Source organism: Kryptolebias marmoratus, linkage group LG8, assembly GCF_001649575.2.
Source record: "Kryptolebias marmoratus isolate JLee-2015 linkage group LG8, ASM164957v2, whole genome shotgun sequence".
In the NCBI taxonomy this organism is placed as follows: domain Eukaryota; kingdom Metazoa; phylum Chordata; class Actinopteri; order Cyprinodontiformes; family Rivulidae; genus Kryptolebias; species Kryptolebias marmoratus.
This window is the reverse complement of record NC_051437.1, coordinates 14,252,781-14,265,282: the sequence shown is the minus strand read 5'-3', so window position 1 is coordinate 14,265,282 and position 12,502 is coordinate 14,252,781. Positions and strand designations below refer to the sequence as shown.

At 40.9% G+C, this 12,502-nt stretch overlaps 1 protein-coding gene across 2 annotated transcripts in view; it reads left to right on the top strand.

Moving 5' to 3' along the window:
• Positions 1-573: 573 nt before the first annotated feature.
• nkain4 (sodium/potassium transporting ATPase interacting 4) overlaps positions 574-12,502 on the top strand; it is a 49,192-nt gene continuing 37,263 nt past the window's right edge. Inside the window, exon 1 of one of the 2 annotated variants that reach the window (XM_017414979.3) lies at positions 574-856. In XM_017414979.3, the coding sequence (XP_017270468.1) occupies positions 803-856 (54 nt within the window). In that variant the 5' untranslated portion in view covers positions 574-802. The remainder of the gene's footprint in view (positions 857-12,502) is intronic. The other variant, XM_017414977.3, reaches the window with a different exon arrangement.

Below are 12,502 nucleotides of genomic sequence, written 5' to 3'. Positions count from 1 at the left end.
TTATTTTCAATTACTTGATTTTGAACACATTTTTTTAATTCCTCAGGCACAGTTTGAAAGCAACCTTGCACCAAAATACTTCCCATAATTATCACAACCACACATTGAATTAGCAGAACACCTCAGATCTTTCGCAAAATTAAACACTTTTATGAGGTTTTACTACTTGAGTGTAAATATAGAAAAAAAAAAGATAGATTTTAATGTGTAACAAAAAGTGTAAAGAAATTGTTGCGCCTTTTATTATAGCCACCAGATGGCGCCATTTCTCCGCCGTCAGGACTTCAACCAGGCTGAGCGCACGAAATAAAAGTCATAAAACCACAATGTTGTGTCCAGTCAGGGCCATCGTGAGTTATATATATAAAGAAATACGATGCAAACATTTGTTTATATAACTTTAAGTGCCAGATGTGATTCGAACATGGTGGTAAATAAACAAATAAACGTGTTTAAATTTGCAACATATGGATTGTCACAGTAGAGCGCTTCTAGGTGACGCCCTCAGTCAGTCAGTCAACCCTCGACCACCCCTCCTCCTCCTCCTCCCACTCTTCCTCCTCCTTTTACGCACCGGTTTTGGTCCCATTCTCCCAGCCGGTCCCCTCAGTGCGCCCGGTCGGCTGGTCGGAGGTGAACAGAGCAGCAGAAAGCCCCGCCGCCGCTGCGCTTCAGGGCTTCTGACCACAGAGACCAGGAGAGGAGAGAATGGGACCGAGTCGGACCCTGGATCAGAACTGAGTGCAGCCCGGAACACACAGAGAGCTCCTCAAGTCCTCCAGAGTCATCGAGTCTTGACACAATGGGCTGCTGCAGCGGACGATGCACTCTCATCTTTATTTGCACTTTACAGTTGGTGAGTTTGCTCCTCATGCTTTTTATTTGATTTTTAATTTTTTTAATGATACACATTTGTTTTACCAGTTTCAACTGTGAGAAAACACCTTTAATGTGTCTGCCAGTGGGTGTGAGAATTAAATAACAGAATAAAAACCTGGATCAGACGCTGCAGAAATGATGGAGTAAGTTTTCACAATCCTGAATTTGTGCATTTTGTCCTTTTTGCATTTAGTCGTGTTGTTTGAAATTCCCTGTTGGTTAACAGAAAACATGCTGGTCCAGGAGTTCAGCTCTTCTCTGGGATGACTGGGTAAGACACTGGATGAGAGTGCACAGGCAGTTTTGCAGATGATCTCATCTAAATATTGCAACGAAAGTCCCACAATAAGTTCAGAGGCAGCTGGCATCTCTCACTTCGAAGCATCAGGGAGGCACCTGTCTCTGTTTCATTTCAATATGAAGTGGCAGAGGTTTTGATGCAACATAAATGCTTTCTCAGATCTTAAAGTTTGAGAAATCCTTGCATCAAGGACTGTGTCATTAAAAACATGAGCGCCTTCCTCGTGTTTTCAGCCTGTTTTGGAGGGTTCCAGGTCCTGATGGTGGGTGACATTATAGATTGTAACCGTGAGGCCTCTCTGCAGAGTTACAGGCCAGCTCCCCTTTTATTTTACACCACCCCTCAGCAGAGAGGACTTGACGGACTGTGACAACATTATTTATGACGGTATTAAAGCTGAGCTTGCTCCCACCATCAGCCCCCAAAGTAAATGCCACTTTTAACAGCCAAGGGAGCAATCAAACAGGAAAGTTTTGATGTATTACGTCGTGCATGAGGGAACTTAAAGACAAACTGAGTGGAATAACTACAGGAACGCATTAGTTGTTATCAGCGATAACTGTGTTGAGAAAGAAGCATTTAAGTTTCAGGTTATTAATGTACTTTTATGCCTATCCCAGTCAACATTTTTACAAGTCTTTCTTCTGCTTTGCTTCAGGTTTACGTACTGAAAAAAACAAGACTGATACTCAAGAACTGAAAGTAGAGGAAAATGTTATTCTAATCCTCACCTGGATGAAAATAAGCGCTTGTTATTCACTAAATCTTAAGAATAATTTGCAAAGTAAATATTTATTGCTGACTGTAAAAAAGTATATCTGAACATGGAAAATTAACACTTCATAAGTTACTATCTCCACCGACAATGTCATGTAATTTCATGAGTTAGTATGCTGAAAAAGAGCACCCTTTCCCTCTGATTTCACCAGGTGGAATATTTCACCCAGTGGTTTTATTTTAGAAGCTCATACTCTCAGGTTTACTTTTGTTGTTTTTCCTCTGTTCCACTTGAACTCATCAGCCGTGTCGTCCATGAGACTTGTTAATACGGTCTGTCTCTGGCTTGAGTTTTACTTTCAAAGATTCTCAAAATCTCCAGAATTTGTTGACGTTGTCATCAGAGGACTTCAAAATTAGATTTGTATTTGTAATGCACTGTATTGAAGTATGGCTGCAAAACAGTGAAAAAGTAGTGGAGATTTTCCTAAAACTGTGATTTCTTTTGTTCTGGTAAGAAATTCTTTAATATAGTTAATTTTATTTCAGGCAAACGAATAAAAGGCAACAGATGGTAGGTCTGAATGTTCATCAGCGTGTTGTGCAGAATTTCAGCAGAAACTTTAACCCATTTCAGAGTGAATGAAACTAGCTTTTTTCTGCATATTGCCTGCCAACTTGCATACCAGAGTGTAAAATGATGGATTTAAAGTTGTTTTGGTCAAACCTTGAAAATGCCATTTTGTTCTGTCTGTTTGCACTCTGAGTATGTGTTGGGGATTACGCTCAGCTCTACTACCACGCCAAATTTTTGTTCAATATCTTTAAAATGTACTGAATTATTGCCATTTTTGCATCTTCTAATTTTGATCAGCTGTAACAGCCTTCATTGAATCAGGTTTACGTCCAAAGTTAATCAGTTGTAAATGTACCAGTGGTTACTTTATACGAGTTTCAACCATCTATCCACTGGTTCATGTGATACTTTGCTATCAGACAAATGAACACAAACATATGGAGGCAATTACATAAATACTTGCGTATAATGGTGGCGGGTGATAATAATAAAACCAAGAAGGATGAAAATAATAATAACAACAACAACAAAAAAAAATCTAATTTCGCTCAGGGGACATACCTAAGCAGCCACAAAGGTTTGTTTTCAGGGTTTGGTGACCTGAAATTAACTTTCAATCCAATTAAATGTCATGAAATTGTAGTTATTTGAGTTAAGTGATCCGTTGCAAAACTGAGTCAAACACAAAACAGAAAGTTGACTTATGCACGCATGGATTTAGGGCCACTGATGTGTACCGTAGGGACCGTCTGACTCTCTGGTAGAACATATGAAATCCAGAGGGCAGTGAACTCACCTTTAGCCACCCACCTGTTCTTCCTTTGCCGGCTTCAGCTCTTTTTTTTGCCTCATTAGAGAGAAGGGGGTCAAGCATTTGTTACAAGGTTTATAAAACTGTCACCTGGTTGCCTGAAAACGTCCCTGAAGACCTCTGCAAACAGCTTCCTTTTCTCCCTGCGCTCCTTCTCGATGACCTCACACTTCCTGTCTGGAGCAGCACATGCTCGCAGGCCCACACACACACACCTCCACACCGACGAGTTTAACCTGCAGGGAGGAGTCACATTAAACTCCTTGTGACCTTTTGAAGGGTCGTTGGGTTGCGTCCAAATGAATATACTTATGTGTGTGTGTGTGTAGAGCAGCACCAGGGACCCCTGCTCTCTCCTGGCTTAAATCTCCGTATTGACAATGAGCCAGGTAATTCCCAGTACGTTACAGGGTAAAACTACCATTAACAAAACAGCATACTCTCCTCGTCAGATGTAAAAATAGCCCTTGTGAACTCCTGTTTGTGCTAATTAGCCAGACAAAGTGCTTTGATCAAACCTCTTTCGGCCCATACCCTAATTGAATTGTGGTGCGCTCCACTCATCAACAGGCCGAGCGCTGGGACTCATCTCTCTGGGACAGAAGGCATCAGATAATGAGCCCGTATTGATCGAGATGCCTCAGTTCCCTCTTCCCTGTGCAGCCCACCTCTTGCAGACAGTAGGGCTGGATGGCTGTCAGAACCCCAATCAGCCCCAGAGAGCAGCAAGCACCGGCTTGAAACCCTGCCCGTGTAATGATTTGTTTGCAGTCTGAGACACGGGCAAACTCATTTTTTATTTTGTCTCATCGGGCCGATCGTTTCAGGTGCTGACCTGGAGCTGACCCGGAGTGGAAGCGTTTCCAGTGGCCAAATGGGGCTCTGTTGTGGATTTCAGCAACTGGCCACGACAACAACAAAGTTGTTCCTAATGGTCGTGTTATTGTGTCTCTATTAACACAAGCTGAGAGATAAAAAAAGGCCTCTTTAGTGGTCATGGTGGATTTTCAGGAAAAAAACACACAAATACACAGAGCTGAACTCTGACCTCAGAAATTCAGTGTCTTAACTGGCCTGGTTGCACCAACGAACAAAACCTCACACACAAGGGTTCTCTTTTACTAAAACCCTCCTTATTTCAGATCATGGCCACAGTTACAGCTACACGTTCTGCACTGTGAGTTATAGGTTAGAGGGTCTAATTCTGTGTAAAGATTAGAGCTTTCGTGTGAGTGGAGGAACTGCTGCTTTGAGGGCTTCTGAAAACATGACAGAAGGAACAAGAAGGAGTTAAAAAAAAAGAGTTTCATTTGAAAACTGGTGAAGAGAAAAACAATAAGTCTATTTGACAACTGACAAGTGAGAAGCAAAGCTAAAGTTTTAGTCGAGTGAGAAACGTTCACTGATGGTCGCCGGCTCCCAGTCGAGGCGATGCATCATAACGCAGCGAATAGAGAAACATGAAAGATGTTCCTGGGAAGAGCGTTTCTCTTTTGCAGATGCTGAGGACATCTGTTGTGTTTGGTGAGTGTTTTGCGGGGTGTGTCGGTAACTTCTTTAGCCTCCCTGTGTGAACTCGGAGTGTAGAGTGATTAATGATAATGAAGTGTATTTCCTTGGCACCGCCAGGTTGATGGAGGACAGGGGCCAGCAGGAAGAGAGTCGATGGCCACAGCTCTTTTATCTCGTAGATTTAGTCTTTGTCTTTGCCTCTCCGGACCTTCGATTAAAATTTCATAAAGCTTCTTAGAACTGTGATTCGGGTGTTTTTTTTTTTTTCTGTGGGTGAAAGCACTTTAAAAATATATATTTTCTTTGGCTTGAACACTTTTAAGAAAGCATCCATAGTGTTGCAAAACCTAATGAAAAAGTTAATTAATGTATCTGTTTATGTTAGACACAGCTTGCTTTATTGAGACAGACTCCTCATAAAATATAAGGTTATCTATAAATACGAAAAGCAATATGTGTTGATTAAAAAAAAAAATCATTTAAAAAAAAAAAATTGATTTTATTGATTTGCATAATTTTGTGGACTTCAAAGGATTTGTTTGCTTTTGACCATATTGGCCAGATGTTGAGTTTCGATCATTGGCTTTTAGTTGTTGAGATGAATTCAGTTCAACCTGCAAAGACAGGTTTTTACTGTTAAAAGAAAACATTACGTGTCAAATGATTTGTGAGAACACAGATCTGGAAAGCTATTCAATCACTTCAGTCAGATCAACAGAGGGGAGTCAGCGGGTAGAGCCAGACTCTTACTAAGAACCAGTTTGGAATAAAAAATAAAAAGAAGTAAATTGCTTTCAGTCTAAATCTTTATGAGTTGGTGTTTGGGTGCCTTCAGGGCCGTTGCTGCCTCTCGTCTCAGCTCAAATCTGCCTGTACTTGTGAGTAAAAGTTACAGATCAACTCAACTTGCCAACAACAAAAACACGTAGCTTGGAGCTAAGTGAGATGGATGTGTTTTAATAATTTTAATGCCTCACCATTCAAACTATGCTAAAGATGTAATGTCTTTAGGTAAGCCACCACCTTTCATGGAAGAGTTTTAGACTAGACTATCTTATGTTAAAAAGGCATATATTATAGCTATTTTGAATAAACCTTAAAAATGATAACGTGCAATCTCACACGATGTTGTGAAATCATGCTTGATCCGTTAGAGCTTGAGTATGTGTTGCGAATGACTCTCAGCTACTACCACACTAAATTTTAGCTCAATATTAGCAAAGTTGGCTGAGTTATAGCCATTTTTGTGTTTTCTAATGTCAGTTAGCTGTGGTGGCCCTCTTGAATTGGGTTGACTTCAAATGTTAATCAGTTGTAGATGTCAACCCAATGTTTACTGTCTGAAAGTTTCATTAAAATCCGTTCAGTTATTCATGAGATATTTTGCTAACAATACAGACAAATGAACACATTCACACACACACACACACACACACATGGAAGCAGGCAAAAACATTATCGCCTCAGCCTTTGGCTTTGTAGATATCAGTTTTCCTGACCTTGTTAAGAAGTCTTGATGAGCTGTTTGTTTTATGCCCTGAAGTGATGGGTGGAACAACAGAAGATTTTAGAATATAAAACTGTAAACAATGCTTAAAATGAAAGTTGTGACCTTGTCCAACATCGTCTCTGCACGCCTGTTCTTTTCTTTTCTCTTTGAAGGTCAAACAGGTTGGTATAATTACCTCAGAATGTGTGTGTGTGTGTAGGTGTGTGTGTGTGTGTGTGTGTGTGTGTGTGTGTGTGTGAGAGTGCTGGGCTTGTCCTGTCAGATGGACCCCTGGTGTTCAGTCCTGATTGTGGTCTTGGCTCAGGCTGTCTTGATTGCTTCGCTCGAGCAGCCCTCATCCACAGAAGAGCAGATCCTGACAGGTCATGTGTGGTCCTCTCTGGGAAAAAAAAACAACAACAAAAAAAAAACAAGCTCTATCAAAAGAAGTTGATTAAACAACACTTTACACTGAGTCACAGGGCAAGGTGACTCCGTAATCCATTCACACTCACATGCCATACCTTTGGAGCTGCGGCACGTCACCGTCTCACCTCAGTGTTTAATCTACCCTGGGTATTCAGGGATTCAGCTGCCTGAATGTGTAATGAATGAGGAAAGCTAACAAAGCTGTCTGCTATCTTCTTTTTTTTCCCACCCCATTTTACTTTCCAACGCCCTTCCTCCCACCCTTCTCCTCATTTTCTCCCCTGCTGAGACTGGAGGTTGGAGTATGTTTAAATTATTGATTGCCATTTGATTTATACGAGCCACTAGAGATTTGGGTTGGATACAGATAGGAAGGTGAGTGAAAGTAGACAGAGAAAAGCAGGGGGTTGGGTGGGAGTTCAGCCGCTCACTCTGAGCTAATTATGAACTTGACCCTAAAGACCTGAGATTTCTGTTTTCTTTTCTTTTTTTTTTCCTTTTTATGAATTTTCTTTCCCTCCCTCTTTCTGTTTCCTGCTGCAGTGTTACCACGGAAACTTTTTGCAGAAAGATGCCGACGAGCCAGCAAGTATAAAAATACCGGCTTTTTCAGAAGGAAACTTGGAAACGTATGATGCAAATCTGAATTGGCACGTTCAAAAGAGAGATGAGTGCCAGTCGACAACCTCTGGAGGGTATAAAGCAACAAACATGGGGCTCAGCACTCATCTTCTTCTTAAGGCAACCGTCGTTCTAAAGATACCTCTTCTCAGACATAAATCCCTTAACCTCATCCCAAAGTCCCTTGATGCAACATAGCAGCCAGTCAGAGGCAGATGGGTGTTTTGATGCTGCCATATCTGAAATAGTCTTCTCTTGACCTTTTCCCCCAGTTTTGAGTCAGCATCTGTGCTTTATAATATGTTGGTTTCTAATATTATGTGTGTTTGTGGAAGGAAACATGGCTCCTTTTGTTTTTCCCAGGTGGCCCCTTTTAGAGCCATTCGCCATTTTAACGTCTTCAATTTAACACACCATTAATGTTGTGGTGCTGGTGAAAACCTGGGGCCGGCGAGTTTGAGTGTGTGCATGTTGCCATCCAATCACAGGCCTGTGTTAGTGTGTCTGTGTGTGTTCCACTTCGGTGACACTGCAATATTAAGCCATAATGGAGATAAAACTAGAACTATTTGCAAGCCCGTTTCTCTCTTTCCATTCCAACGACTCCAGTGGTGTCATTTGTTATAGGGTGGCACTGAGTAAATTGCTTTGGGAGCTCCACAGCTGGGATGACTATCTTGACAGATCACATTCAGCCGAATGGCTGCAATGCATATTCGTCTCAATCAGAAATGTTCCTTTTTGTCATTTAGTCATATAGTTTTACAAGCATCTGATGAGTGCTCAGATGTTTGCGCTCTAAGTATGTTGTGTAATGAAATGGCTGGGAAACACGCGCAGCACAACTTCCTCTACGATGGGGGGAAGATTAGGAGTGATGGCATTTCGATGAAAAGACTGACTCAATTATGTAAAGCAGAGCTGGAGGGTGCAAACTGCTGACAGCTGTTTGCTGTTCTCAACTGTTTATGCTGTCAGAATTTCTCGCGTTGCAGCTAAAATCTTCACTTGCTAATTTGGTTTGATGTCTCCACCTGCTCTTGGTTTAGTTTCAGGGTTTCGGTAAATGAAGCTCATGATGGGAGACTTTAGCCAGTGAGGGAGGTTGCTGACTCCCATTCACTCACTGTCGGTTCAGGGTCCCTACTGGCTGGAGCATGTCTCATCAGACAACAAGCGAGAGGCAGCGTCACCTATCATTTAAGGCCATCTTCTCTAACAAAGTCCCTGTTAGAAGGTTAGACGATCGTAAAAACGTAACCATTGCCGTTGTTAGTAGTGGACAACATGCAGTATGTGTAAAATTACAGTATTGTATGAAAGTTTTAAACCAACCCTAATTATTACCTGCTGCTGAACGTGAAAGTGGAGTGGATAAGGGTTTTGCCTGTCTCTGTGTGTGTTTGCTTTCTTTACCATTAGCAAAATATTTCATGAATCACCAAAGAGGTTTTATTGAAACTTTCAGAAAGTAATCACTGGGTTGACAGATTGTGTCACTGAGCGTTACATATTGTGCGACAACAAACCTTGGCATTAACCGCTGGAGTCAGCCCTGTTTGTCTGTTAGCAAAATATCTCATAAACCAGTGGACAGATTTCAGTGAAACTCTCAAAAGGTGATTATTGGCTGTACATCTACATCCGATTAACCCAATTCAAGATGCTTGCCGCAGCTAATCGACCTTAGCCTAAACAAAAATGGCTTTGTCTTAGTAAATTTGAAAATTTGGCTGACAGTCATTCCCAACACATACTCCAATCACTAACAGGTCACATAAGATCATGCAAAGTTGTGCATAACATTGTTTTCAAGGTTTGTCCAAAATGGTTATAACTTCTTCATCATCTTCATCATCAGAGGATCTTGGTCTAAAACACTGGCATTAAAGGCGGCAGGTGACATGCATTCCTTTAAGGATTGCTAGGACTTTAATCTCTGTGAGGTTCGTTTCCAAGGAGTCAGACTTTCTTGAACTCTTTTGAAGTTGTGCTTGATAAATAGTTCTGAAGGTTTTTGAAGATTTTTCAAAGTTTTTTGTTTGAACTTTGGCCTTTTTGTTCATTTTCTGTCCAGGACCTGAGAGATGATTCATCCTTCAGTGAATGATCTATTGGATGCTATTGGCTCTACCTTGTTGGTGCTAAAATCCGATTTTATGGATCAATGTGTTTTCTTTGCTGTGTTTTATAGATTCATTTAAAGAATTTGGAACAAATGGTGTCTTTATGACTGGCTGCTGGTAACAAAGAGCTTAAAGATTCAAGTTTATTTATTTATTTTTTGTTTGTTTTTTAATGCAAAGTTGTCTTTTGTCAGTCAACACAACAGTGGTTCATCTCTTGGGTTTAGGAGCCTTTTTATGCCTGAATGAATCATAGATCAGAGTTAAGTGGCTTAAACAAAAGACTAATTTTTAACTCATAAAACCAAAGTTGCACTCATTTATGTTTAAAGGAGCTGAAGAATATCCCTGACGTCAGTCTAGAGGATATTTAAAATTTAAACTTTAACTTTTTAAACATTTTAACAGGAGAACATCAAATGTTTAAAGTAGTTCACTAAAGTCCTGAGGGAAGTATACTTCAAAGTGTTTGCTTTTCAGTGGGTTTATTTTATAAGGGATGGATCTGTGTATCCCAAACAGCAGTAGCAGATTAGCATGTTATTAGCACAAAGAGCATAGGACATTTAACATATTTCATTCTGAGTATGTTTAATTAATTTTCTTCAATTCAAACACCACTGCTGTTGTGTCTTGTTAGCATCACCATCCAATGCAGGAAGTATTTAAAGGGTCTTAGTTGGTCTGAGCTTCAACAATGAAGACCATATTTCAAACAGCGATGAGAAAAGTGTCTTTAAAAAATGCTGCCTGCTTCTTAATCCCTGTTGCAGCTCTGGTAGACCAAGTACAACCAAAGGCCATCTATCTGTCCAAGTCTTAATGTGCCCATTGAAAGATACACACACACACACACACACACACTCACACACTAACAGTTACACACAGATACTATGACTGGCACCATTAGTTACACAGTTTTACGAGGACCAGGCAGTAACTAGGGTATTAAAACTTTCCCCTGGCAGGAGGTGAAAAATTTGATTGTAGAAGGTTTTTAAGACGAGCTTTTGTGTCTTCTGGGAGTCACGGCATAAAAACGAGTTGGGGCAAAGCACAGAACATTAATGAAATAGCCGTCCACTGCTGTGGCTCTTTTTATGTCTTCCTCTTGAATAAAACCAGGACAAAAGTGGTGCAGCAGCCTTCCTAAAAGTGCAGCTTCTTCTTTTTTCCACAAAAGAATTTCAAGCAGGGCCTGAATCTGCATTACGGTTCGAAAGCAGACAGAGATGTAACGAGGGGGTCGAGGTGAAGCCACCGCTTACCCTCAAAGCCAGCAGTCATAGAGTCGAGTTAACAGTTATGTGTAAAATGGAAGAACTGCTGCTTTCCTTCAGCTGATTCCTCGATGTCACTTCGCTGCGTGCAAACACTGATGCAGCCAACTCTGTTTGGGCTGTGGGAAACATAAAACAGAGGCGAGGGCGTCTTTAATTGTACCAACATGGTGCACCTGATGCATGACAATGGGATAATATCTCACCTGCCATACATAATGAGCAAAATGCTGTCAGTTTAGAGACAATGGGGCGTGGTTTGTGATGAGAGTTTGACAAGTTAAACGCTGCTCATAGCCACACGGCCGCAAGAAGAGAAAGTTTGTAGTCATCTGAAACAACACAATTTGCATTCTGCTGTTTTAAATAAAGCCAGCATTCCTAGCTTCTGATTGAGACTACACATGACCCTGTGGGAACGTTCATGTCTTCTTTAGAGGCTACATTTCAAACAATGACAGGCACCTACAGCTATCAGTTAACAACAACAACAACAAAAAGATAGAGATAAATGATCATCTTTTACGTTTATTCAAACACCTGAGACGTTTTCTAGTAATTTTTAGAGGGTGAAAACTTATTGTTTTCAACGTTAACCAAAGTAAAGCGTTTACTTCGTGTTGTTCCAGAGCAGCTTTCAGTTTGTTTTGGATACACCATCGACTGGCATTTAGGCTACATTTCATATCATAAAAGGGGTTATTCTTGTTAACCGAGTCTTGACCCTTCAGACTTCAGTGTTGTGTCTGCACTGAAATGGGAAGTCCTGTCTTATGGTCAGAGTTACTAAAGGATGTTTTATACTGAATGAAAAGAAACATCAAGCATTAAAGGAGGCAAAAAATGATTTTAGAGCCTGACTGACTTTTTTTTATATATATTTATAAATATGCTACAGTTTGTCCTTTCTTATCTTTATTCATTGGCTACAAAGAAGCTGTAAAATTCGTTACAGGGCAAGGCGGGCATGAAACAGTTGTGACCATTTGGGTATTGCGAAACAAATTGCCCCAGAGTTTTATTTGGACAGGCTTGGCCTATTTGGCTAATGCGGTCTGTGTAAGTAAAATGAACTAAAGTTACCGGGAACAGAGTAAGAGACACTATAATAAACATCCACTTCATTTAGTTTTGCCACTTCTCGCTGTCCTCCCTGTCTCCGACTCTGAGTTTTATACCCTTGAACAGAGGAGACTGAGTCATGGAGCCCGAAGCCACACACACACACATATTCCCACATCCTGATGACACATCCAGCATCATGTAACCAGCGGACATTTCACGGAAGACACACTGAGAAAGAGAGATGTCGATGTGATTTATAATATCTGGAGGCTAAGGTGGAGAGGAGAGGAAATGAAAGGGTCACCAGTCACCCCTGTCCTCTCGCTCTGGGGGGAGCACACCCCTACCACCTTATCAAGAACATTTCCTACCTCTTTATGTCATAAAGCCGTGACAGCATGGTCTACAACTTACTTTAGTGTCAGGCTAAAATCCAGGCTGGGTGCTGAGTTGAAGCAAACGTTGTTTTTTTTGTGGATTTCAACACACAAGTCTCATTTTGCTTTGAAAGGATGCCGATCAAATGTTATTTCCCTTCATTCTTACACATACAGCTTTGATCCCCTCACGTGTGGCTTCTTCATCCCGGCATGTGCAAAGAAGGTGGCGACGACTGAAGTGTTTTTTTAGGACTTTTATCTGCTCTATTTTTATATTAGAAGGAAATGAGGGATTATAGTTTGAGAACCTGTCAA